This window comes from Saccostrea cucullata, unplaced genomic scaffold (genome assembly GCF_032062105.1).
Source record: "Saccostrea cucullata isolate Sc308-1 unplaced genomic scaffold, CSIRO_AGI_Scuc_v1 ctg902, whole genome shotgun sequence".
NCBI classification, from domain to species: domain Eukaryota; kingdom Metazoa; phylum Mollusca; class Bivalvia; order Ostreida; family Ostreidae; genus Saccostrea; species Saccostrea cuccullata.
Genome location: NW_026931814.1, coordinates 8,435 through 34,619, shown reverse-complemented (window position 1 = coordinate 34,619; position 26,185 = coordinate 8,435). Strand labels below are relative to the sequence as shown.

The 26,185-nt window shown below is 34.7% G+C and overlaps 2 protein-coding genes across 3 annotated transcripts; both read right to left on the bottom strand.

Moving 5' to 3' along the window:
* Positions 1-268: 268 nt before the first annotated feature.
* LOC134233590 (inactive pancreatic lipase-related protein 1-like) lies at positions 269-4,943 on the bottom strand. Of its 2 annotated transcripts, none has more exons than XM_062715574.1 (7): positions 4,828-4,943; positions 2,613-2,694; positions 2,145-2,449; positions 1,410-1,641; positions 1,049-1,165; positions 849-971; positions 269-584 (listed from the first exon to the last, which is right to left on the bottom strand). In XM_062715574.1, exons 2-7 carry the CDS (start codon positions 2,659-2,661, stop codon positions 349-351), a joined length of 1,062 nt encoding a protein of 353 aa, XP_062571558.1. In that variant the 5' UTR covers positions 2,662-2,694; positions 4,828-4,943; the 3' UTR covers positions 269-348. The 2 variants fall into 2 exon arrangements, with proteins under 2 accessions (XP_062571558.1, XP_062571557.1); XM_062715573.1 differs by having other exon boundaries at positions 4,824-4,917.
* A 6,966-nt stretch (positions 4,944-11,909) lies between these two features.
* LOC134233586 (inactive pancreatic lipase-related protein 1-like) lies at positions 11,910-18,408 on the bottom strand. The gene is made up of 7 exons (XM_062715571.1): positions 18,345-18,408; positions 15,227-15,522; positions 14,469-14,700; positions 13,429-13,545; positions 13,223-13,345; positions 12,939-13,113; positions 11,910-11,937 (listed from the first exon to the last, which is right to left on the bottom strand). Exons 1-7 carry the CDS (start codon positions 18,406-18,408, stop codon positions 11,910-11,912), a joined length of 1,035 nt encoding a protein of 344 aa, XP_062571555.1.
* Between the last annotated feature and the right edge of the window lie 7,777 nt (positions 18,409-26,185).

Genomic DNA, 26,185 nt, shown 5'->3' with positions numbered 1-26,185 from the left:
CATCTCAAACAATAAATCATTACAGAGAAAACTGTGTTCAGTCTTTTTGCCAGCTCTCTCGAGCTCTAGCAACTACTTTTGTGCATATTTCTGGAATACGCATGCTCGGTGTCACGGTCGGGCATTCTGGGAAAACTACTGTGGATAGACTGTACGATAACACTTCATTTTATCATTGCTACCGCTCTCGATAGCCTGGTTACCTGTCCCTATTATGTGCCTTTTCTTATAAAATATGTACGACAAAAAGCAACATAATTTTCTTCATTTTATTTTGTGTGCTATAACTCTTAAACACCAAAAACAAATCATAACACGGATATGTCATGCACATTCCAACCTCTGGCTTTAAATTTTACAGAAGGGAGGAGCAGCGTTTGTTTGCAGGTAAAATTTGCCATGAACATTCTTATCGGCATGGAAACCCATTCTATTGCATCCATTAGCACATGACTTGCACTTGCCACTGTAAAATTCCAAGTAACTCGTACATAGATAGGCTTTAAATTCACAAGACGAATTAATGGACTCGGTAAAGAAGTCGATCGCCCGCATGTGACTGCATGCTATGCTTGATGAAATCTCTGAAAAGAGAAATACGTTAGTGTTTATGATAAACCAATCACCTTATTAGGACAAGTTTTAAGATTAATTTCATGTCAAAACAATGATTATATGTTTGAAGAAAGTTGCATTTTTAAGAAATTAAGCAAAGTGAATAAACCCTTTAGATCACATTACGGTGATTATTGCAAGAACTAGGGCACTAAACGTATGAAAAATATACGATAGAAATTCGTAAAGCACAGAGGAAAAAAGATGAAACAGCAAGAAATACTGGTACGTACTTCCCATTTTTCCTTGGAAGAAATTCTGAATGTTGCTCCATAGACTACGTTTACATCCGGGTTGTCTTGTGCCCCCGTTTGGATAGAAGTCAACATGTCCATTTGGTGTCCTGATACCAAAAGCTATGTGACAAAAAATAAAACATTAGCCAACCATTTCAGATTCTCTCTCCATGAATTTCTCCCGATTTGTTACTTACCCATTTCCAGCAGAGAGGCACCATCGGTATGAATGACGTCAACAAAATTCGCGTCAGTAGGATCCAATTTAACCTTGGTGTCAAATTTTTCAAAATATAATCCAGCCGGGTCTAGTCCTAAAATTCAAGACCAATATCTCATTGTATCCCTTAAAATAGACACTGTTACATACATATTTGTGAAAAAGAAAAGAAAGAGCTCTTATATAATAGAAGATTGATCAACTACATCATATAACATGAAAAAAGATATGTGCACTTTACTTTTGAACAGAAATCAAGAGCTAATGTAAAATGATTTGAAATATCTTCATCCCAATATGAATCATAATGATATAGCCGTAAACGAATAAATATATACCCGTGATTCTGCCAATTCCTCGTACCCTGTCCCCTGCGTACCCCATGATTTGGGCACCGAGACTGTGTCCGATAAGATGGACCTGTCCCAGAGGTAAGCTGAAGCTGTCTCGTAGAACCTTGATCATGTTCCCAATGGTGGCGCCCACCACGCGGGTATTGGCGGCCGACTGACGGTAAATTCTTCCTTGGGTGCCCTTTGACCAGTCAACGGCTATCACATTCATGTCTCCCTGAAAAATATAAATTAAAAAAATACGTATTCGTAGTGAAAACTTTCTGTTTATGGCCCATACAAGGAAAGAACCGGCGTTTGGACACGTCTCTGAATTTTTCTGACAGCTCGAAATAAATATATTTCTACGTAATCATGTAGTTTTTATTTATTTCCCCATTTGGATTTGAGAACACAATACTACGATATACTTTATGTTTTATGTTTTGGGGATACCCATCTCTCATCCGCAATTCTTCTTACACCACTGAGTGAAATTTAATTACTAAGTATCCTTTCACAGACTCTTCATTATATAATGCCATTTTGTTCCTTCTATTTTACTTTTTGACCTGACACTTATTTCGGGTCTCCCAGAGCAAAACATGGACTTTTACAATGTGTAATCATATGGGAGGCGGGGGTATCATTTAGTGAGCTCAGTGCACACAGTACCTCCAGTGAAATGTTACTATACTTATTGACAAGCATTAATATGAATTTTTGCAGAAAAATACCAACATTTTGTAGAAGGGCGTTTTTAATCTCTAGTGGCCATCCAGATTTAGCAGTGTCTTGAAATCCGTGGGTGATAAAAATCGTCGGTAGACTGGGATCAAAGTGTGAACTGGAGACGGTGTTTGTATCATAAGGATCCAGGATCTGGGCGGTATCCGTGTTTTGTCTGGTGTACAGGTTGAAGGTGGTATCAATAGTACTCGGAGACTGGGGCAAGGTTCTCTTTGCATTGTTGAACGGCTGTGCGTTGCTGAAACATCCTATGTTTGGGTAACAAACCTGCTTTGGCTTCGGTTTGAAAAGCCACCCTAGAAGAATATTGTTTTTCCATCAGATACTAATACATGCATCAAGAATGATCAAATAATTTATGCTTATTTAGTTCTAATTTGACATACACTTGTATTTAGTTCTAATTTGACATACACTTGTACTTAGTTCTTATTTGACATACACTTGTATTTTTCTTACCTTGTGTGGATGAAAGCAGAAGCAGAAGTGTTATGCTTTTCAACATCATGGACGAATATGGAACAAACTTATCAACGACCAGCTGAAAAAGAAATAATAAATGCAGTTTCTAACATCATATAGCACACTACCAGAAAATGTCAAGAATGCACGTTTCACAGATATTTTTTTTTTCTGAATCCGCAGTTTGTCCCAAAAAAAACTGTATATTTATATTCAACGAAAGTTGTTTCAATGGAGTAATGTTCCCGTATGGCAACTAAAAGAAAGGACGCGGTTTAAAAATAAATTGAAAAAAAATGAACGTTTTGCAGTAAAAAATATTCCATAATTTATGTGATCTCATATTGAATTGAGATACCTGAAATAAAATTAAAAAGAACACATTTCTTTCTTTTATTGTCATAACACCATTTTTTCTATCTTAATAAAAATGTGTAAAAAGACTCGTGCAAGTCAAATATTATTTCCTTTATTTCTAATGAAGACCATTGAAGTTAATCTGTCCATGAAGAACCATGTCCGTAGGAACCGGGTGTCGGCCGTGCCCCTAATAATGTTGCCGATATATAGAAAACTTAACTACATGTACTTTATGCTTGTGTTCCCTCAATAATAACGTCTGATGATCCTTTTTTTCTTTTCCTTGTCAAGGAATTTTTAGTAGTTGATAGTGTCCCCCGTTAAAAATGTTTGCTCTACCCCCACCAAATCTTTCTTTGCTAGTACGGGAATTAATGTAAACTTACATAACCCACTTACACATTTCGTATAACTGTCAAGTCGTTTTGTACATTAAACTACGTCAAACCCTTAAAAGTCTGTAACTTTTTAAAATTTCAACAAATCCATTTGAAATTTAAATATCAGTGCTTCCAATATGTATACCCTTACTTATTTCATTAAAATTGTATACATCTCCAAAAACTTCCACAGAAACCGTCATTTTTAGGCAATCAACTTTATAAAAATTTCTCTGAAATACCCGAGTCCAGTAAGTATAATTGAATCTATGTAAATACGTGATCGTACTCTCATTAACTGTTTACAACAATTAAGTTGTTTGTTTAAATGATAAACTGAATTAAAACCAAACATGATCAAAGAAAGATAAACTGGACACGAGTAACAATTTATCTACACTTCATTGTAACGGATGGACTTCAGTAATACTGTGGTTATCTACTATCTGACTAAAAATACCCATTTCTTAAATTCAAAAAAAGCAATGTTTATTGCTTATTGCCTCATGTATATAATTATAAAAGAGCAATCAGTTAACAATTGCAACTTTTAAGCATCAGTATTTTACAAAAATATATATAAATACGTTTGAATACTGAGTACCTGAATCAAGATACATAATTTGTATCAAGAGAGAGAGAGACTCTTTGACCTGAATAAAAGGAGTTAAAACATACGTGTACAATGTATCTTAGCAATCAATCAAAACTGTGAGCACTATCATTTCCCTTTTCTGCACAGTTACTTGTCGAAGGAGGCCCATTCAACCCAGGGGATTAATAAGTGTAATAAATATAATTTGTGAAAAAAATGTCCAACAAGCCCCGTTGACTGTCGGATGAGGGAAGTTACCTATGCTTTTCTGTTTAGATACCAGCTGCAATTTTTGACCTGTACTGGGCACTTTAGCACCTGGAACACTTTGAGCAGTAAAGTTAACGTATCTATTTTGTGCCACCACTCACAATTTGTAGGTTTAATCTAAATCACACAGTTGGACATATGAATTATCTGCGACTACGGGATGTTTGAGCTCTAGATAACCCCATTCTCTAACCAGAGTTGTCTTCCGCTAGGCTCACTACATGTGGGAACGTAGCAGAAACAAAAGAATGAGATAACCCATGTAACCACTGAGCAGCATGCGTGAAAAGAGCCAAGTTTACTTATCGAACACTTGATTCCGAAATTTAAGGTGAAATATTTAACAAAACTGTATTCTATTTATCAAACTTTTTGATATTTAGAGTGACTTCAACATTAAGCAATGTAAAGCAGACAGTATGGAAGTTTAGTATAATTCTATATACAAGTAGATTGTGGAATTTGGACTCAGTTATTCTTTTAATAATGTATGTAGTTTATCAAAAATCTTGGGACCTGATAATTTCAGCGAGCGATACAATGTAAGTCCAAATCTGAATTGAAGCATATAACATTTTAAGACAAAAAGACGACTTTTAAGACTCACCTTTTTATTTTTTCCTTCTTGCTTTGTCACACGCAAACCAAAATGGACGAATGTCACGCTTTCCTGGTATTTTAAAGGGAAACACGATATCACGTGTCTAACCGTTTTTCCAAAGCTTTGATACGCTCTGTTGGTTTGATTTTTTTTTCTTTTCATGTTATATCCTTCCTTGAAAAGTGGGAGAGTACATAATAATCGGGATATGCATCCGTCTGCACATGTCTGTATGTCCGTCTGTTACGCTTTGGGGTGCCCATCTCTTATCCGCAGCTCTTCTTATACCACTGAATGAAAGAACTGCGAACGATAGCATTTTCTTCCGCCTACCTCAAAGTGAATTTTCAAAAGTTAAAATATATGACAGATTGCACATTTATATAGATATTTATATGAAATTTCAGTAAACATCACTTATTTGGGGAAAAAGAGAGGTAATTTGGATAAAACTTGTGTTTTTCATTATAGAAATCAATGGAAAACGGAAAATATTTTTACCCCCCCCCCTCCCGTGAAACTAAAAATTCCTTTTTACATGTGATATGGACTGTCATTTCACAAATTCAAACCAAAGCTTTTTGTGATTCACGGGTGGGGTGGGAGGGGTTATGATTATAGTCATTTTATAATGTACATCAATAGGTAGAAAAAGAGGAGTCCCTTATTATATCATTCAGTAGGGAAACCAGAGGTCACCTTATGTTGAACATCAGTAGGGAGAAGAGAGGACAGAAAAGAGGACTCCCTAATTATGGATATGGATAGTAAGGTTAACTCTGGTCTCCGCATTAATATGCATTTTTTATTACCTCTGGTTCATGAGTTCATGAATACAGAGACCAGAGGTTCCCTCATATCATAATTATATCATTAGGGAGACCAAAGGTCACATAAAGTTGTGTATGCATAAATTATCCCACGTTTCTGAATCTCGCTGATGTTCCTAGCATACTATTAACTAGACTCAGATTCCTTATATTCCCATTTAATTATGGAATGAAATTGTAAATATTAAATTTTAGAAATATAGACGAATAGATTTCAATTACACTTGACTTCCCATGTCACTTTCAATAGCCCCCTCCCACTGACGTCAAACATATCCGCACAAGATTCACGTGCACATTTGGCCTCCTTAGCGTCAGACACAAAGACAGACATACGAAATTTACATCCACATTAAGTTTTCTTAGCTCCTGATCTATCGCTTGGCGAAATACTTCCGGCAGAATGATCAAAGAATCATTACAACTAACTTGAGAAAACAAATAAGATTTACACTTTAAACTTTATGTGACATCTGGCCTCTCTGATAAAGTACAATATTTGAGAACCTCTGGTCTCCGCATTCATATACAGCTTCACATGACCTCTGATCTCCCTTATGATGTACAATATAAGGTGACCTCTGGTCTCCCTTATGATGTACAATATAAGGTGACCTCTGATCTCCCTAATGATGTACAATACAAGGTGACCTCTGGTCTCCCTAATGATGTACAATATAAGGTGAACTCTGATCTCCCTTATGATGTACAATATAAGGTGAACTCTGATCTCTCTTATGATGTACAATATATAAGGTGAACTCTGATCTCCCTTATAATGTACAATATAAGGTGAACTCTGATCTCCCTTATGATGTTCAATATATAGGGTGAACTCTGATCTCCCTTATGATGTACAATATATAAGGTGAACTCTGATCTCCCTTATGATGTACAATATATAAGGTGAACTCTGATCTCCCTTATGATGTACAATACAAGGTGACCTCTGATCTCTTTAATGATGTACCATATAAGGTGAACTCTGGTCTCCCTAATGATCTAAGATAAAAGATGACCTCTGGTCTAGCTATTAAAGTACAATATAAGGTGACCTCTGATCTCCCTAATGATGTACCATATAAGGTGACCTCTGGTCTCCCTAATGATGTACAATACAAGGTGACCTCTGGTCTCCCTATGGGAGTACAACATAAGGTGACCTTTAGTCTCATATTCATATTATACACACACTTTTTGAGACCAGTGGTCTGCAATGATGATCTATGATTTGCCTAATTTACATTCCGGCATAATTATGAAGAAATCAACTCCACTAACTTACAAAGAGTTATCACAGAGAAAACAAATAGAAATGGAAATATTGTAAAATTTATAGGGACCAATGATTTCCGTATTCAGACAACTCTATGTGACCTCTAGTCTCCATTATGATGTTCAATATAAGATTTACACTTTAAACTTTATATGACATCTGGCCTCTCTGATAAAGTACAATATTTGAGAACCTCTGGTCTCCGCATTCATATACAGCTTCACATGACCTCTGATCTCCCTTATGATGTACAATATAAGGTGACCTCTGGTCTACCTTATGATGTACAATATAAGGTGACCTCTGATCCGCCTACCGATGCACAATATAAGATAACCTCTTCTATTAAACAATATAAGGTGACCTTTCGTCCCCCTAATGATGTACAATATAAGGTGAACTCTGATCTCCCTTATGATGTACAATATAAGGTGAACTCTGATCTCTCTTATGATGTACAATATATAAGATGAACTCTGATCTCCCTTATAATGTACAATATAAGGTGAACTCTGATCTCCCTTATGCTGTTCAATGTATAGGGTAAACTATGATCTCCCTTATGATGTACAATATATAAGGTGAAATCTGATCTCCCTTATGATGTACAATATATAAGGTGAACTCTGATCTCCGTTATGATGTACAATATATATAAGGTGAACTCTGATCTCCCTTATGATGTACAAAATAAGGTGAACTCTGATCTTCCTTATGATGTACAATATATAAGGTGAACTCTGATCTCCCTTATGATGTACAGTATAAGGTGAACTCTGATCTCTCTTATGATGTACAATATATAAGATGAACTCTGATCTCCCTTTATAATGTACAATATAAGGTGAACTCTGATCTCCCTTATGATGTTCAATATATAGGGTGAACTCTGATCTCCCTTATGATGTACAATATATAAGGTGAAATCTGCTCTCCCTTATGATGTACAATATATAAAGTGAACTCTGAGAACCTCTGGTCTCCGCATTCATATACAGCTTCACATGAACTCTGATCTCCCTTATGATGTACAATATAAGGTGACCTCTGGTCTCCCTTATGATGTACAATATAAGGTGACCTCTGATCTCCCTAATGATGTACAATACAAGGTGACCTCTGGTCCCCCTAATGATGTACAATATAAGGTGAACTCTGATCTCTCTTATGATGTACAATATATAAGATGAACTCTGATCTCCCTTATAATGTACAATATAAGGTGAACTCTGATCTCCCTTATGATGTTCAATATATAGGGTGAACTCTGATCTCCCTTATGATGTACAATATATAAGGTGAACTCTGATCTCCCTTATGATGTACAATATATAAGGTGAACTCTGATCTCCCTTATAATGTACAATATAAGGTGAACTCTGATCTCCCTTATGATGTACAAAATAAGGTGAACTCTGATCTTCCTTATGATATACAAAATATAAGGTGAACTCTGATCTCCCTTATGATGTACAATATAAGGTGAACTCTGATCTCTCTTATGATGTACAATATATAAGATGAACTCTGATCTCCCTTATAATGTACAATATAAGGTGAACTCTGATCTCCCTTATGATGTTCAATATATAGGGTGAACTCCGATCTCCCTTATGATGTACAATTTATAAGGTGAAATCTGATCTCCCTTATGATGTACAATATATAAGGTGAACTCTGATCTCCCTTATGATGTACAAAATAAGGTGAGCTCTGATCTTCCTTATGATGTTCAATATGTAAGATGAACTCTGGTCTCCCTAATGATCTAAGATAAAAGATTACCTCTGGTCTAGCTATTAAAGTACAATATAAGGTGACCTCTGATCTCCCTAATGATGTACAATATAAGGTGACCTCTGAACTCCCTAATGATGTACCATATAAGGTGACCTCTGGTCTCCCTAATGATGTACAATACAAGGTGACCTCTGGTCTCCCTATGGGAGTACAACATAAGGTGACCTTTAGTCTCATATTCATATTATACACAACTTTTTGAGACAGTGGTCTGCAATGATGAACAATATAAGGGGATCTCTGGTCTCCGTATTCATAAACAACTTTATGTGACCTCTAGTCTCCTTAATAATGTACAACATAAGGGACGTCTGGTATGTTAAGCATCAGGGGAACTCTGACTTCCCTATTCATATAAACTTTAGGTTACCTCTGGTCTCCAAATATAGAATATGGAAACCTAGGGTTACCCTATATTGTACACCATAATGGATATCAAAGTTCATATAAAGTTGCTTATGATCGCAGAGACCAGAAGTAATCTTATATCGTAAATCATTTGGAAAACTGATTGATTGTATATTGTTTAACGTCCCTCTCGAGAATTTTTCACTCATATGGAGACACCACCACTTGCCGTTGGAGAGCTGCAAATTTTGTCCTATACTCGGCACTCATGGCCATTGAGCAGGGAGGGATCTTTTTCGTGCCAGCACTTACTGCGACATGGAACCTCGGTTTATACGGTCTCATCCGAAGGACCGGTCTCCACGTCGCACAGTGGGATTCGAACCCGCGACGTAAGGATCAACTTCTTACTTCGCGACTCTAAAGCAGACGCTCTAAACACCGCGCCACGCGGGCGACTCATTTGGAAGACCTGGAAGACCTGGGGTCACTTACAAGTTGTAAGGAGACAATAGTTTAAAAAGTGTGGTGTGTGAAAAATTACATTTCAAATCCATTCCAAACTTTAAATTGAGACCCTGGTTTTTTGACAAGCAAAAGAAAATAATCAATATCTCCAAATTCAAATGTAAATTCAAGGGAAAATGGGTGTGTGTGAACTCCAATCTCCCACTATTCTAGACAGGGGGAAAATTACTCTGTAAGATCAATAATATCCAGAGGCTTACTAAAGTGTAAAACTGATAAGGTCACATTTTAAGGTATGACGTCTCGTAAGGAAGACCAAAGGACACCTAATATAATCGATTACCAAATAATTACACATTATTATCTATTATTGTATATATCTGGAAGAAGTAGTGAAATGTCCAAGCGTTGGAGGGAACATACCCCCCTTCCCCTTCTTTTTAGATCTGCATACGCATGCAGAGATAGGAGGTCGCTACTCATATACACGTATATTAATAAGGAAACCAGAGGTTGGATACTGTGTTAAATTGATACTGTTGTCTTACGTGGTATATTAATATTATAATGGAGACCACAACACACCCAACGTAATGTATTACTGTAGAACATATAATATATTATCATATATGCTTGGTTTTACCCTCCACCTGTATCTTTTCTAATAATTATAAAATAGTTATTCCTTTGACAAAAAATACGTTTTCTGTTTGTTGTTTTAGATTGGAAAGACTTTATAGAGTAGTATGATTTATATAGTTTCACTTTACGGTTGCAATGCACTACATTTTGTAGCGGAGTAAACAGGTTTGATAGTTGTGAATGAGCTGGTGATCTAGGGTCCTAGTATAGCGTAAACTTTCAGATATTTAAGAAATTTTTAATTTTACGTTAAAATTGGCTCAATTTTGTCTGGGACTTTTCAGAATATATTTACTATTTTTGAAACAATAAGACCATAGAATTGATAAAAAAAAAATTAATGAATTAAATATCCCAATGCCAGCATAAAGCATTTCACTGCTCAAAATAGCTCTGTGTGTAACCATGGAAAAATATTATTTAAAATAGGCATCTTAACTTATCAGTACTGTAAATACTTCTAAAGGGATAATTGATCATTTTACTCTAAAAATCCTTCCGCTTTAAAATATGGTTCCTGGCTTAGTCCTATTGGAATGAAATTTTATTGAGGTTTTTCATTAAAATTCGTTTAATTTACATAGCAGAATCCAAATTTATTGTAAGAACTTAAATTAAAATGATGCAAAGTTTTAGAAACGAAGGTTTAGACTATATGCTGCTCAAAAGCTAGGATCGGTTCGATGTTCGATGTCCTAAAGGCGGTTCGCCTTTAGGACATTCGATCCTGTGTTTAAGTGATTTTGGTCTGGACCTTTATTTCTAAAATTCTCCATCATTTTTAAGTTTTAACATTGAATTTAGATTCTACAATGCAAAATAAACTACAAGTATATCCAATGTAAAAATCGCAATTAAATTTCATTCAGTAGATTAAGCCAGGAACTATATTTTGTGGCGGAAAGTTTTTTAGAAGAAATTATCAATTTTAGCCTTTTGAACTATATACAGTACTGTTAATTTTAGATTCCTTTTTTTCCATGCGGGTTGCACGCAAAGCTGTTTTTGCGGTGATCTTTTAAATCATTTGTTATGAATTGTTTCGACGAATTATGACAAATATAGTAAATATATTCTGAAAAACCAGGGTAAATTGAGCCAATTTTAACATGAAATTGATACATTTTTAATAATATCTAAAAATTTACATCAAATTAACATCATATACCCCAACTTTTGATGCTCTTTTCTGAATATTAAAGACAACTTTACTTATTAAATTTTCAATGCCAGAAAAATCACATTCTGTGAGTGCAGAAAGGTCAAATGATTATACGAAGCAATTTTAAAGTGTCCTTTTAAAAATAATTTGTTTTGTTCCATGCTTCATTTGTGTAAAAATATTGGAGGGAAAAATTCAAAGATGTAATTTTTGATAAAGGCACAAATTTCAGTGCACAAAGGTCATATTAAATGTACCGTAGCGCAAAAAAAAGCACACTGTCACAGACCCTCATATTTTGATTTGATTTTTAATTTTAAAGCTATACTGTACAAAAAAGTTAAAGCTTTAAAATATAAGGAAACCTCGTTAAAAACCTAATTCACAATTTAAGAAATGAATTTTATTTATATAAAGATATAGGCATTATGCACACCTTGTTCACCCATCTTCTGATTTCATAATGATTTTTATTGCATGGTCGATTAAAACAGGATTTGTTCGTTTGTTGGTTGTTTGTTATGTGTTTAACATCCCTCTTGTCTCTCGAGAATTTTTTTTTTTACTCAAATGGAGATGCCGCTTGAGGGCTGCAAATTTATTTATATACCAATACTTGGTACTCAGGGACAATGAACATTGAAAAATCTTTTTCGTGCCAACTACTGCGACACGGGACCCAGATTTCTACAGTCTCATTCGAAGAACTGGTCTCAACGTCCCGCAGTGGATTCGAACCCGCGATGTAAGGATCAGCTCCTTACTCCGCGACTTAAAAGCAGACATTCAAACCACTGCGCAACGTGGGCGACAATAATCTTTTTCTTCAGTCAGAAAAATTCGCAAGACTGAACACTAAGCCTTGCTTTCATTTGCAGAATACACAACTATAACAACGAACAGTTAAATGCTTTTAGATTTATTCTGTTTACAAGTACAGCATTCTATAACTTAAAGGCTTTTTTTACTGCCGCTAGGGTTAGACATTAAGAACGATAACATGACATTATATTTTCTTCTTCATAACAACTGTCAGAGAGAATTAAAAATCTTGAATATCCGTAGTCAGATCCCTATTCACTTGATATCGTTACGTCAGGAAGCGTGAAGACTTTCTCCTTGTTTTGGTCAACCCTTTCGTGTACATAACAAAACCAGTTGAAGCAGCCTCTATGTCAGTCTTATTTACGATGACTCACAAATCTACACTTAATTGGTTGTTTTTTTTTTTTACAAATGAGTTTCCTTTCCTTAAAATACCGATACAATATCGTACATCATCCTCTGCTATCGGCTCACAGTGCCTGAATAGAAACGAACGGCAACTCTGCACGGGAGATTGTATCGTACATATCACTATTGATAATATTTAAATTCTTTTTGATGATTGAATTAAAGGTATGTATAGGTTACAATCTTTTTTTTGAGAATTTCACATACATATAAATCGATCTATTAAATGTTTTTTAAAACTTGAAAATTAGTTGAAAGGCCTACATAATAAAATAAAGGGGGGAAGTAAACTCCAGACTTAGTCTCTTTTACAAAAGGGAGGATCAGCGGTTGTTTGCAGGTAAAATTTGCCGTGTACATTCGTATCAACATCGTGCCCACTATTGCAGCCATTTCCACATGTCCTGACTCGCCCAGTTCGAAGTCCGAGTACCCCCCTGTACAGGAGTATGCTTTAAATTCACAAAAATGGATGGACGCGATGAACAAGTACACTGCTCGGTCATGACTGCATGCAATGTTCCTTTCAATCTCTGTGAAAAAGAAGAATATGTTAGTGTTTATAAATGTAAATTTTATTTTTAAGATTTGATGTTAATGAAATGGTGGTTATTGCGAGAACGGAGACTTCAATGTACGTACTTTTGATTTTTCCTTCAAGAAAATACTTAATGTCCTGCCACGCACCGTTCGTGCATCCAGGCTGATGACTACCCCCGTTTGGATAGAAGTCAACGTGCCCATTTGGTGTTCTGATTCCAAAAGCTATGCAATACAAAAATATGATTTAAGCCAACAAAATCAAATATTTTTTCCTCTTATGAAGTGTTTATATAATTTTTACTTACCCAATTGTTCCAGCGAGCCTCCATTGGTATGAATGACGTCAACAAAATTAGCGTCAGAGGGATCTAGTTTCACTTTGTTGTCATACTTTTCATAACAAAAGCCAGCTGGGTCTAATCCTGAAATTCAAAAGTGACATCTATATATTTATTTTTATGCGCCTGGATCATAACCCTAGGTGCATATTGTTTTTGTCCTGTCTGTTTGTCTGTTTATCTGTTTGTCTGTCCGTCTGTTGTCAACTTTAACCTTCGCCATAACTTTTGAACCTTGAGAGATAGAGACTTGATGTCAGGCATGCATACTCCACTAATAAAATTCTTTCAAGAGATACCAGTGTCAATAACCTTGTGACCTTGACTGTGACCTACATGCTAAAAATAGCTTTTTTCGAACTTTCGCCATAACTTTTGAACCATAGGAGATAGAGACTCCATATTTGGTATGCGTACTTCACTAATATAGTTCTTTCAAATGTGACCAGTGTCAATGACCTTGTGACCTTGACTGTAACTTATATGCTAATAAAATCAGCTTTTTCGAACTTTCGCCATAACTTTTGAACCATAGGAGATGGAGACTTCATATTTGGTATGCATACTCCACTTATAAAGTTCTTTCAAGATCAATGACCTTGTGACCTTGACTGTGACCTACATGTATATGCTAAAAATAGTATTTTGGAGCTTTGTTGCCGTCGGGCGCATAGTGTTTCACAAACACATCTTGTTCAAGTTTTGTACTGAGTGAGAGAGAGAGAGCACTTTAATTGCTAGTATAGTTTAATCTATAATTTTTATAGATGACGGAGGGTGGTTCTATTAAAACATCCGTTAGCATTTCCATTGCCACCTGGGTTGGAAACTTAAGGTATATCACTCGTGAAATTTGTTAAATCAAGGATTTTTTGATAAGTATATTTTTGATAAGTACGCATATAGTGTAACTCAAAATCGCGCGAAAATATGGGGTCAGTGTGCATCTTACTGATCTACGGTACAATTTAGTTGACCTTTAGTTAACTTTTCTATTTATGACATACCCGTGATTCTGCCAATTCCCTCCACCCAGTCCCCGGCGTACCCCATAATTTGGGCACCTAGACTGTGACCGATAAGATGGACCTCTTCTACAGATAAGCTGGCGCTATCTTGTAAAGTTTTTATCATGTTTCCAATAGTGGCCCCAACCAGGCGAGTATTGGCGACGGATTGAAAGTAAAGTAATCCATCCGTGCCCTTCGACCAGTCAACAGCTATCACATTCAAGTCTCCCTAAAAGAGAATATATTTATTTTTTAAAATACTACTTATTACTTACTACTTAAATACGAAATACGACTACTTATTGTAATATCTGTGGACAAAATCAATTTTCTTTGGATTCGTTCACTGTAAGTACCAGTTCTTAAAAAGATCTCCTTTAATTTAAGGTAAGCTCGAATAATTTGCTACAACATATTTTCTGCTCAATGGACGATGATATTGATTATGAGAACAATTCAAAAACATAAATTCAGCAGATGATAATAATACAGTTCAACAAACGCTTTGCTCGTATTATAGTCATGCTTAAATTCAAACTAATATTGAATAGATGAATATAGATTATGAATGAATTCATGGCTGTGCTTTGTCCACTGACTTATATTAGAGAATTATGAATACGTTAGAATAAGCTTTATTTTACCCATTTAAAGTTGAGAACACGTTACTAACAGATGTTACAGGGTATTCCGGTTTAACAGAATTGTTCAATAATAAAAGGCATGAATATGATTATTTGCTAAAAATTACCAACATTTTGTAGAAGGGCGTCTTTCATATCCAGTGGCCATCCAGATTTAGCTGTATCTTGGAATCCGTGAGTAATAAAAACAGTCGGCAGACTGGAATCAAAGTGTGAACTGGAGACGGTGTTTGTATCATAAGGATTCAGGATCTGGGCGGTATCCGTGTTTTGTCTGGTGTACAGGTTGAAGGTGGTATCAATAGTACTTGGTGACTGAGGTAATTTTAACCATGCATTGTGGAATGGCTTTGCGTTGCTGAAACACCCAACGTGTGGGTAACAAACCTTTGATTTCAACCACCACCCTAAAAAATATTTTTTGCCCCCGTAAACTAAGTTTCGGGTGTATATAGTTTTTGTCGTGTCCGTCCGTCTGTCTAGCTGTCTCTCTGCCTGTCTAACTGTCTGTTTGTTTGTCCGCAAAAACTTTAACCTAGCCCATAACTTTTGATTTAGTGAAGCTATGACTGTGTATTTCTTGTGACAAGACCTTTCTTTGGGTACCACCAAATTTGACCTTTTGACCTTGAGTCATCTTCGCTCCCCATAAAACTTTTACCGATATGCATTGTAAAACGCCGGTCAATTTTCATTGGAGAGTTGTAGCCGACCGTGGACCAATGAAATAACTGTTTTTTTAATTTACGGCCTACAACTTTTAAGAAGTTTTCGAGGAAATTCTAACGCATGTGTAAATCCGTTTTCGTTGCTATGAACACACCACGTCTGTCCGTTAAAGTATATATCGCTTCTTGTTGGAAAGAATTTAATTTTTGTATTCCATATGTTGTTTCAATGGAAGTCGCCATATTGTGTATAATTTTCTACCGAAACATACATAAAAGCTATCGTTTCATTGTCTGTTTGCTTCAACCAGAATCACGTTCTTTCTGAAGAATTTACAGATGGCGCTATATGTGACCGGCGTTTTAAAATGCATATCGTCCAAGGGTTAATGGTGAGCGTTGCGGACCGAAAACCCTTGGCTAGCGAAGATGCCTTGGAGTTTGCCCCACTTATACACAAAAATTCCAAACTTTTACTTTGGTTATATTTTTTTAACAGTAGATACCAGGACATTTATACTTTACATATGTATTCTTTGTTGAAAGAACTTTCATTGGTTATCAACAACCTTGATCTTTTGACCTTGACCTTGGAGATTTCCGTACTTGTGAAAAAAACTTTAACCTTAGCCATAACTTTTGAATGCTAAGGGCTAGTGATCTGATACTTCACTTATGTAATTCTTGTGAAAATACCCTTCATTGGATACCAAGAACTTTGACCCTTTGACCTTGACCTTGGAGTTTGAGCTTCTTTTAAAAAGCAAATCTTGACCATTACTTTAAAAGAATCAGGGCTAGTGCTTTCATACTTTACATATTTAATTCTTGTGACGGGACCTTGCATGATTAAGACCTTTGACCTTGACCTTGGTGTTTGACCTACTTTTAAAATTTTTTAACCTTGGCCATACCTTCTGAACTGTTAGGGCTAGGGCTTCCATACTTTACATATGTATTTTTTTGAGGCAAGACCTTTCATTGGATACCAATGACCCTGAAAATTTCTGTACTTATGAAAAAAACTTTTACCTTGGCTTACTTTTATATTCACAATTGTATTTCCAGTGAGAATACCCTAATTTTGGTACCAATATATTAAATTTGCATTTAAGAAAACTTTAATCTTTGCTATGTTGCCATTCGGGGGCATCAGTGTTTCACAAACACATCTTTTTTTTTTAATCAAATACTAATATCAAGAATGTTCAAATGTAGCGATCTCGAAATTTTTACTTGTTTTAGCTTTAATTCGACACATTTTGCACAGAATATAAAAGTTTGAGATTTATTTCTCCAAAATACCATTTATTATTTTACCTTGTGTGGATGAAAGCAGGAGCAAAAATGTTATGCTTTTCAACATCGTGGGTGAATGCAAGTTTGTCAATGATCAGCTAAAAAAGAAATAAATGCAGTTTGTAACACCGTATATAGCATTCAATAAGCATTAAGACTGGATCGATTGAAACAGATACTTATTAGTCCCCTACCAGTGAAACCGGAAGGGACATTAGGTTTTTCCTCGTCTGTTTTCCGTCCGTCTATCAATCTGTCTGTGTGTCAGTCTGCCACTTGGTTCTCCGCAATTTTTTCTACACTATGTAGATATTGAGCTGATATTTGGTAGATGAGTATATCTTGACGATTTACAGATCAAGTTTGGATTTAATTTCTTTTCAATGATTTTTGTGTGAATTGGGGCCTTATTTAATTTTCAACGGTTTTCGCTGTTTTTCGTAAACGCTTGTAGATATTTAGCTAATTTTTTGGTACGTGCATTTATATATCTTGATGAGTTAAAGTCTAGATCAAAATAATTTGCTTTATGTTCAATTCAATGATTTTACGGAATTACGGCATTTTCATTTTAAATGGAACTAAAGGGGAACACTTGCTGGTAGGGATACACCGGTAGTATTGCTTATGCATTGAATCCTGTTATTTACGCAATGATAGTTTGTAGCAAGTTTGGTTGAAATTGGTCAAGTGGTTCTTGAGAAGAAGTCAAAATTTGAAATGTTTGCAAACGAAAGGGAAACAACGGACAGACAGCTAGATGGAGAGACGTACACCGTACAAAATTAGCTCAGAACTGTAGAAATTAAGGTACATGACGAGAAAAGAATTGCAAGCCTTCTCTCTTTTTATATATTAGTCGAAAACGATATTTTTAAAAACAGCTTATAGAGACAAAAGAGTCGCATTATTGATAATATATATATAGTGTATAATTAGAATACAAAAATAGGAAAAGGCACTCAACCCCAAATTTTAAAAAAGAAAAGAAAAAAGGGAAAAGGGGGGGGGGGGGGAGGTCCTTTCCCCAAGTGTCTGTGGCCCCAGTGATTTCGTTATAACCGTTTTTTACTGTACATAAACGCTCCAAAGGTAGATTTAAGGGAAAAATTTTTATTTTAAAACAAAACCTGTGATGTTGGCTATGGTTTGGTGAACATCAAAAGTATTTGTTTTAACTACCTGTAAACTACTATATAAGTCCTAACATGAAGTGAAGCATTATAAACTTTTAAGAACAAAAGGACAATTTCAAGACTCACCTTTCTTGTTTCTATCTCGCCTTTCCAGTGTTGTCACAAAAGAATTCAAATGAACGAATGCCATCCTTTTTTGGGCTTTATAGGGACATATGATATCATATGTTGTTTCCCCCCCAGGATTTAAACCTCTGCTGCCGCATAACGCAAGTGAGTTAATTAAGGCCAAATATGGACATTTCAATGCAAATTAGTTAATGAAAATGCTTAAGTTGTATATTTTATACACGGAGAAAATTCAAATACCCCGGTAGATTTTCATATTCATACATATTACAGAAAAAGTATCCACATCATGTTAAAGCTATTACACATTATGACGTCATGTTATGACGTCTTAATTCTTTCCCATTCAAGGTAAGAAAACACTTTTAAAAAAAACAACTCGGCGCAAGGGCATATCCTTTTCATTTTAAAATAAAACATGTATTTTACTGGAAAATTTCTAAAAATATTAAAATTTACAAATCCTGTGCATTTTTAAATCGATAAAAAATTTAGGAATTTTACATTGGACTAATTTTTACCTTGTTTCATCTTAAGGAATTTACCTCCTATGATGTCATGGGTTTTTTGTAAAAACTGTAATTAGTTTAAATCCATACCTAATAGAACCATACCTTTGGAAGAATGCTTTACAATAGGTGTAATGATAAATATTGTTAAACAAAAGAATTTTAACAATGCATATTTTCTTTATTTAATTAATTATTCAAGTTTTAAAAAATGTTGACAAGGGCAATAACTCCTTCTACGGTCTCTTCAATCAGGCATTTGCTTTATTGTACTTCTAATGAAAAATAGTTTCCCTGATATTCACATTTCAAAAGTATTATTATAAATTTTTAGGTACATTCAGCATCAGAATTATGCATTTTAACCATGATTTTTTAATATTTTTCATAATACTTTTACAAAAAATGTGCGTTTTTTTTTTTATGTTGACATACACTTCTGTTTTTTATGTTTAGTCTTAAATAATTGATGATCTATACATTTTTTTTAAAAAATTGGAAAATTTAAAGCATATGAAATGAAAATAAATACAGTTTTTGTACTTTGAACCATTCAAATAGTGAGGGTGGAAACCCTTAAAACTTTATATGCAACAAAATTTCCCAGTGTCGACATATGTGCTGCAATTTCTTAAATCCTAGGAATACCCTATTTCTTTTTAAATACCTTATTCTGGAAAACAAAGTATGGTATGCCCTTGCGCCAAAGCAATTTTGTTTTTTTATAAATTATGTAATACGTACATGACGTCATAATAAGACGTTATAATGTGGAATGGGTTTTAATTAGATTTTTTGCATAGAAACCTCCATACATAGCCTTAACTCCCTGCGAACATTTGGTCCGCCTTGCTTCAAGGCCCGGGGGGACCTGCTTATACCATAAGATTTCAGGTAACCTTATATCAGAAAGGGCCCCGGCCCGAAGAAGTTTTTGGAAACCTGATTTTAGCGTTACTTCCCTTTGGCCGCCAAATTGGAGGTCGACTCATGATCCCCCCTTTTGTCTTACCAAGTAAAGGAGGATGTAGCAGAAATATTTGGTGGACAATCTTTATTAAATATTTTTTAAATAATACTTCAGAAAAATAATGATTCCTACCTCAAAATAGCAAATGAAAAATTTTTAAAAAATGGTTGAACAATAAGGAATATGAGCCTTTGGACCTCCAGTATGGCGCCCAAGGGAAATAAGTTTCAAAATTCTGGCCTATCGAAAACTATTTATAAGAAACCGCCTGCGTGAAAACACAAAAAATTAAGAGAAATTGAATACGTGTATTTCATATGAAAAAATAAAAATTTTTCATGTTGTGTTTATTTGGTCTTTCACCATTATCTCTAGAGCAAGATTTGATATACTATTTGTTCTATGTGCGTTTTAAGCAGTTCAATTTTGTTCAGTTGGTTATCATGATTATTTAATATGTTTACGGTGCCCCTTTAGGTTGAGTGCAGTACTTCTGTATTCATTTGATGTACTGTCAAACCGCAATGAAATTCGGGGGCGTAAGACTTGACACTCGGAGTTCCTCGATAACTCGTACCTCGCACATAACGTAAATGGACTAGCGGAGTAGCCGAGGATTGCCATTAACTTGACGTCAAATGATGTTGCTTGCATGTTGCTTTACCAAACCGAAGCCTGAACAAGGCTTATTTTATGAAGACCCGTTTTAATGACCATTTCTATGCAATAAATTCATTAAATCAAGGCAGTTATATTTTTTCTTTTGACTTTTGTCGTTATTCTCCCCAGAACGTGGCTTTAGCGTTTGTGTACGAAGCGATGCATTGTGGGTCAAAATTACTAGGGGAAAAAATTTTTGGAATGAATGTGCAGTAGTCCAAATTTTCTTTTCGCCCAGGCGTTGTCGTTAACTGCGTTCGACGCGTTTCGCACACTCGCTATAAATTTTATTTCAAGGAAAAAATCGTATTTGAAGTCATCGAACAAACATGCAAAAATATTTTAATAAAGTGCAGTTAAACGATATACATTTTTCCCAATCCAGTGAGGTTCCAGAAAATTTCTTTCGGACGATAAAAATTTCGTCTCCTTGATAATTCCCGGGGGGGTAATATAAGGTGTGATTTTTCTTAAAGCAACAATCATTTTAAAATTCAAAGCGCTTATTTTATGAGGACAACTTTGTTTTTTGGGATTTGAGTTGAAACTTTAAAAACAATTTAGATCGGGCTCGGAATGTCTCAAATTCCTCCTCTTAGCACTGGACCTCCAAAATAATATTGTTTTTATGTGTTATAATCCTTTGTTCATTTATTACCTTTTTTTTATTGAATTTAATTTCATTGTTGTTTATATTTTTATGCCCTAAAAGAAATAAAATGTTTCACATGGATCCCAAAAAAAAAAGGTGGACGAAATTTGTAGCAGGCTGGATTTGGAAAAAAATGTGCCTTCAATAAATTTTTCTCTAAAATAATTATTTTCTCTTTCAATTCATCTAAAATAATAAACATGTAACTACATACAACAATATAATCAAATTTAAATGATCTGAATGATTTAACGTCTGAGTTTCTGTTGACTATCTTAAATATAATAACATATTAACATTTTTAGACTAAACTGTGATTTACGTCAACTTTGACAATTTTAAGGGGGGGGGGGGGTGTCCCCCCTTAAATGCCACTGTTAATAAGCATGCTTTATGTTTGGAAATATATTGAACATCTCTGTATTTACTCAACAAATCAGTAGATACACTCGTATACATGTACATAAACAATAAAAAAGTGCATTTATAATATGGAAAGCCAACGGGTTCAAAATTCAAACTGTAATTCTTAAAATGTACATATGTAGACATGAATTTGTAAACTTAATTTAGAATTTGAATTGTTTTTTTTTTAAAATTTGTTAGTTGTAACTACCCATGCGTAATTTGACAAGTGTAAAATGTAAATGCAAGTTTTGCCGATGCTCTCATGTAATTCGAATTACGATTTGTCAAAATTTAGAAATTGTAAATTGTACTTTCGTAGATTTTTAAATTTGCAAGGTTGCATTATGTTAACACCTTTTTAAAACGATAGGGGGCGCTATAAGGGTGGCAGGTTAATTTGTTGCTTAACAATTTAATCATTTCCCCAATGCGTCCAGCAAAGCACGAGACCTGAGGATCATTGACGCGGCTGGCCCAGAATAGACATGAGTGGAGGAAGTTTTTCTGCCCCACACAACACAGGGTGTAAAGGACGACGATGATGATGAATGCGTCCCACCAGGCAAAAATATAAAGAAAGGCTGATGAATAAAATAATTTCATTCTTCTTGAAGACTGTTTGTAAATAATAATATATTAACAGATTATACTCTATAAAAATCCCAACAATCCTGAATATTTTTCTAATTTTTTTTTAAAAACCCTTTCTGTAGTGTTACTGGGAGCTTCGGCAGAAGGGTGGTTGGGGGTTATCTAGAGGCCAGGGGCCCCTTTTACAAAAGAACTTAACGACTAAGACAAAAAAAATAGTTGATTTTAAAATTTTGTAAAATTAATTATCCTCTTTGAAATTGCTAACATAAAAATATCTTGTTGAATTATTGTTAAAAGATTAAAAAAATTTTTAAATTAAATAAAATAAAAAGTTATGAGTAAAATAAAATTTTGGTCTTTGTCGTAAGTTCTTTTGCAAAAAATTTACCCCAGGGTGACCCCCCCGGATTTTCATCAATGAATTTTATAAAGTAAAACAATTTAGAAAAAACCTTTAACCCCCCCCCCCTCCAGGAGTTGTGAACGTCTCGTAAATAAGTCGAAGAGTCATATAAATATCTGAAACAGCTTATCAACAAGAATTGTCCATTACCATCCCCCCCCCCGCACACACATGCACTATTTTTTTTGCGTTTTGGGTGATTTTTTTAGTGGACATAAGCTCAACCCTATTTAGAAAAAAATCCTGGAATTTGAAAAATTCATGTATTGCATGACAGACATCATTCTTGTTTTGTAAAGTACACATTAGTTTGTATATACGGAAAATTTAAATGAAAAATTATTTGAAGTGATCAAATTAATAGTAGTTTTTTCTCTTTTTTCGTCCAAACATTTGACTATTTTTGTGTTTATAAAAAATCATTAATATATTTTATTATATTTTGTAAGATTTAAGTTAACACACTACTAGAAAGTGTGTGTGTGGGGGGGGGTCCTTCTCTTTTCAGATGATTTTATAGAGCTGAACACATCCCAGAAAATATGGAGCACCTCAGTTTTGTTGGGTTAAATATAGTTTATTCCATGCATCCCCATGAAACAAAATAAAATTCAGAATAAAGGCTTTCGTGTCTTCAGCCCAACAACCACACAAAAACAGAAGACGTGAAAAATCTAGTCCTCATGCATGGTACAACGTTTCTGGAAGGGGCACCCAGAAAAATAATTGACACTGGGGGAGGCTGTGCTATGGTTCTTACTTTTTCACAAGACAATTCGATCCATAGTTATGATGGGTTTTTATACTAAATTACAGTAAAACATGTCGAGAAAAAGCGGGAAGAGGGAGCCGCCCTCCGATACTACGTGCCTAGTCTTCACGCTTCTATATAAAACTGAAAAAAAAACTTTCGGATTCCATTCACTCTGCACCTCTCCGTGCGCGGATTTCAGCAGGGAATTCGAGAAACCGGACCCCTCCCCAAAATTTAATGTACAGAGTTATCAAATGCATATACTGATGTATGCACATAGAAAATGACTTTTGCCCCCTCCCCCCCCACCCCCCTACACACACACACAAACACACCCTCACTCTCTCTCACACACACACACAAACCACAACCACTAACACGAAATAGGTTATTATTTTTTTGCTTGTCGAAGAATTTTTTTTGGTTTGGAATATTTTGACTAGGGTGCACCTCGCCCCCCTTTTGGATAAGATTCACGAGATCTTTGCTGCATTAAATCTTATTTGTAAACAGCTTAACAAATTGTGAAAGAACAATTGACAAATTATGAAATTAAGATTTACAATTTACAATTTCAAGTTTACATGTGTACATTTTAAGAATTACAGAGTTGGAATTTTGAACCCGTCGGCTTTCCATATTTTTTTAACGGTCATTAGGATATGATGTTTCAAGGTCCCAACCTAATACGTAATAATAATGTACAAGGACAACCTTTCATGAGAAAAGATCTGTACTGTGAAGAAAAGGTCCGCCTGCGTAAAAAGGTCCGGGTTATCCAAAGGTTATAATTTTGACTATAAAATTTCTTAAATTTTATTGTATAAACTGTGTATTTCATATTGAAAAATAAAAAAAAAATCCATGCTGTGTTTATTCAAAAAATAATATAGATTTAACGATTTACTAAAAAAAGTCATACCCTGTATACTCTATTTTTTAATACCAGGGTATTACTTTTTAGTAAATCGTTAAATATATGTTATATTGTGGATTTTTCATATGGAATACGTTGGAAATAAGTACTAGAAACATAATTCATGACAAAAAAAGGAAAAAAAAATGACCAGGGGTGGAGAGGGGGGGGGGGTCCTGTCCACAGGCTGCACTGGACCTCCAAAATGATATTGAATTTATGTTAATCCTTTGTTCATTTGTTATACCTTTTCTTTATTGAATTTGATTTGTTGTTTATATTTTTATGCCTCATGTGAGGCCCTAAAGTGAAATAAAATGTTGCAAATGGATTTAAAACGTAAAGTAGACAAAATTTGTAGCAGATTGGATTTTGAAAAAAAAAATATGCTTTCAATCAAAGATAAAATTTCTCTTTCCATCATGTAAATAGATAAACATGTAACTATATACAACAATATAACTGGAAATTAACTGATCTGAATGATTTAACCTCTGAGTTTATGCATGAATTACATGTATATTGTGAATGTTGATTTTTTATGCTGGCTAGTAAAGTGAAAGATATTAAAAGCATGTATTTTATTTGAAAATATATTAACATCGCCTGTGTATTTACTCAACAAATAAAGAGATATTACACCCGTGTACATGTACAGTGTACATAAACAAAAGAAAAGTGCATATAAAATGGCTATTAGGGTACGATGTTTCAAGGTCTGGGGGAGCTTATGGTCAACCTTACAGAAGAAAAGGTCCGCTCCGTAAAAGAAAAGATCCGCCTGCGTGAAAAGGTCCGGGTGATCCAGAGGGTAGAGCGGGGCTAAATTTTGGAATCCAACTTTTACATAGAAATGTATAGGGAAAAAAACAGTACTTTAAAAATCTTCTTCTCAGGAATTGGCTTGTTTGTATACTAGTACTTTTTAGGCCTCATTTGAGACCTTAAGTTATCTAAGTGAAATAAAATGTTTTAAATGGACCCAAAATGAAAGGTAAACGAATTTGTAGCAAACAGAATTTTTGAAAAAAGATATGCTTTCAATCCAAGTTTTTCTAAAATTATTTTCTATTTCGGTTCATATAAAATTTTAAATTCATTCGAAATCAATTGATATGAATGATTCTAACTTCAGCATTTCAGAATAATTGTGCATGTCGAATTTTTATGCTGACTAATACTAGTTATAAATACTATAGGGATGTTTTATATTTGGAAATATATTGAACATCTCTGTATCTCCTCACCAAATCAATAGATAAATACACATTTATAATAACACATATTCATCTTTCCAAGAAATGCTTTTAAAGAAACAATGTCATGAATCTTCAAGCTTCAGATGGAAACTTCAAATTTTAACCTGTTCTTTTATTAGTTGTAAAAAGTTTTCATACTTACATAACTTTCACCTATTTGAAAATGACGAACAAAACTATTATTTTTACCCTTAATTAATATGTGTTGCCATGGAAACTGCTGTGATTGAAAGGAAAAAAAACTCTTGATTTTAACTTTTTTTGAAGAATATTTTTCAAAAAGAATACTGACATCACTTACAACAGACGTTATGTTAATTATTAAAGCTATGTACATGTAGGGTATATATCGAGCAATGCCAAACTACAAAATCAACAGACTCGTTTGCAAAATAAACAGACACCGATGCATAACTAACAGTCATTCACCGATTTGACGCTCGGTGGCTTGCAAAGCGGACATTACCTGAATTAACGCTAGATGGCGCGCAAGTTTTCAATGTCATTAGCCCCTTCACCGTAACTGCGGTACTACACTTTTGCAGGGCAAAATAATATCGTTTAGCGAAGTTTTTGTTGAGAGATAATTAAATCAGGGGCGTAGCAACAGGGGGGGCCTGGGCCCCCCACTTTTTTCCCCAACCTTACTTATACTATAGGAAATGTTAATTGAAAGCCTTGTTGGCCCCCCACTTTTAGTGATGTACCGAAAA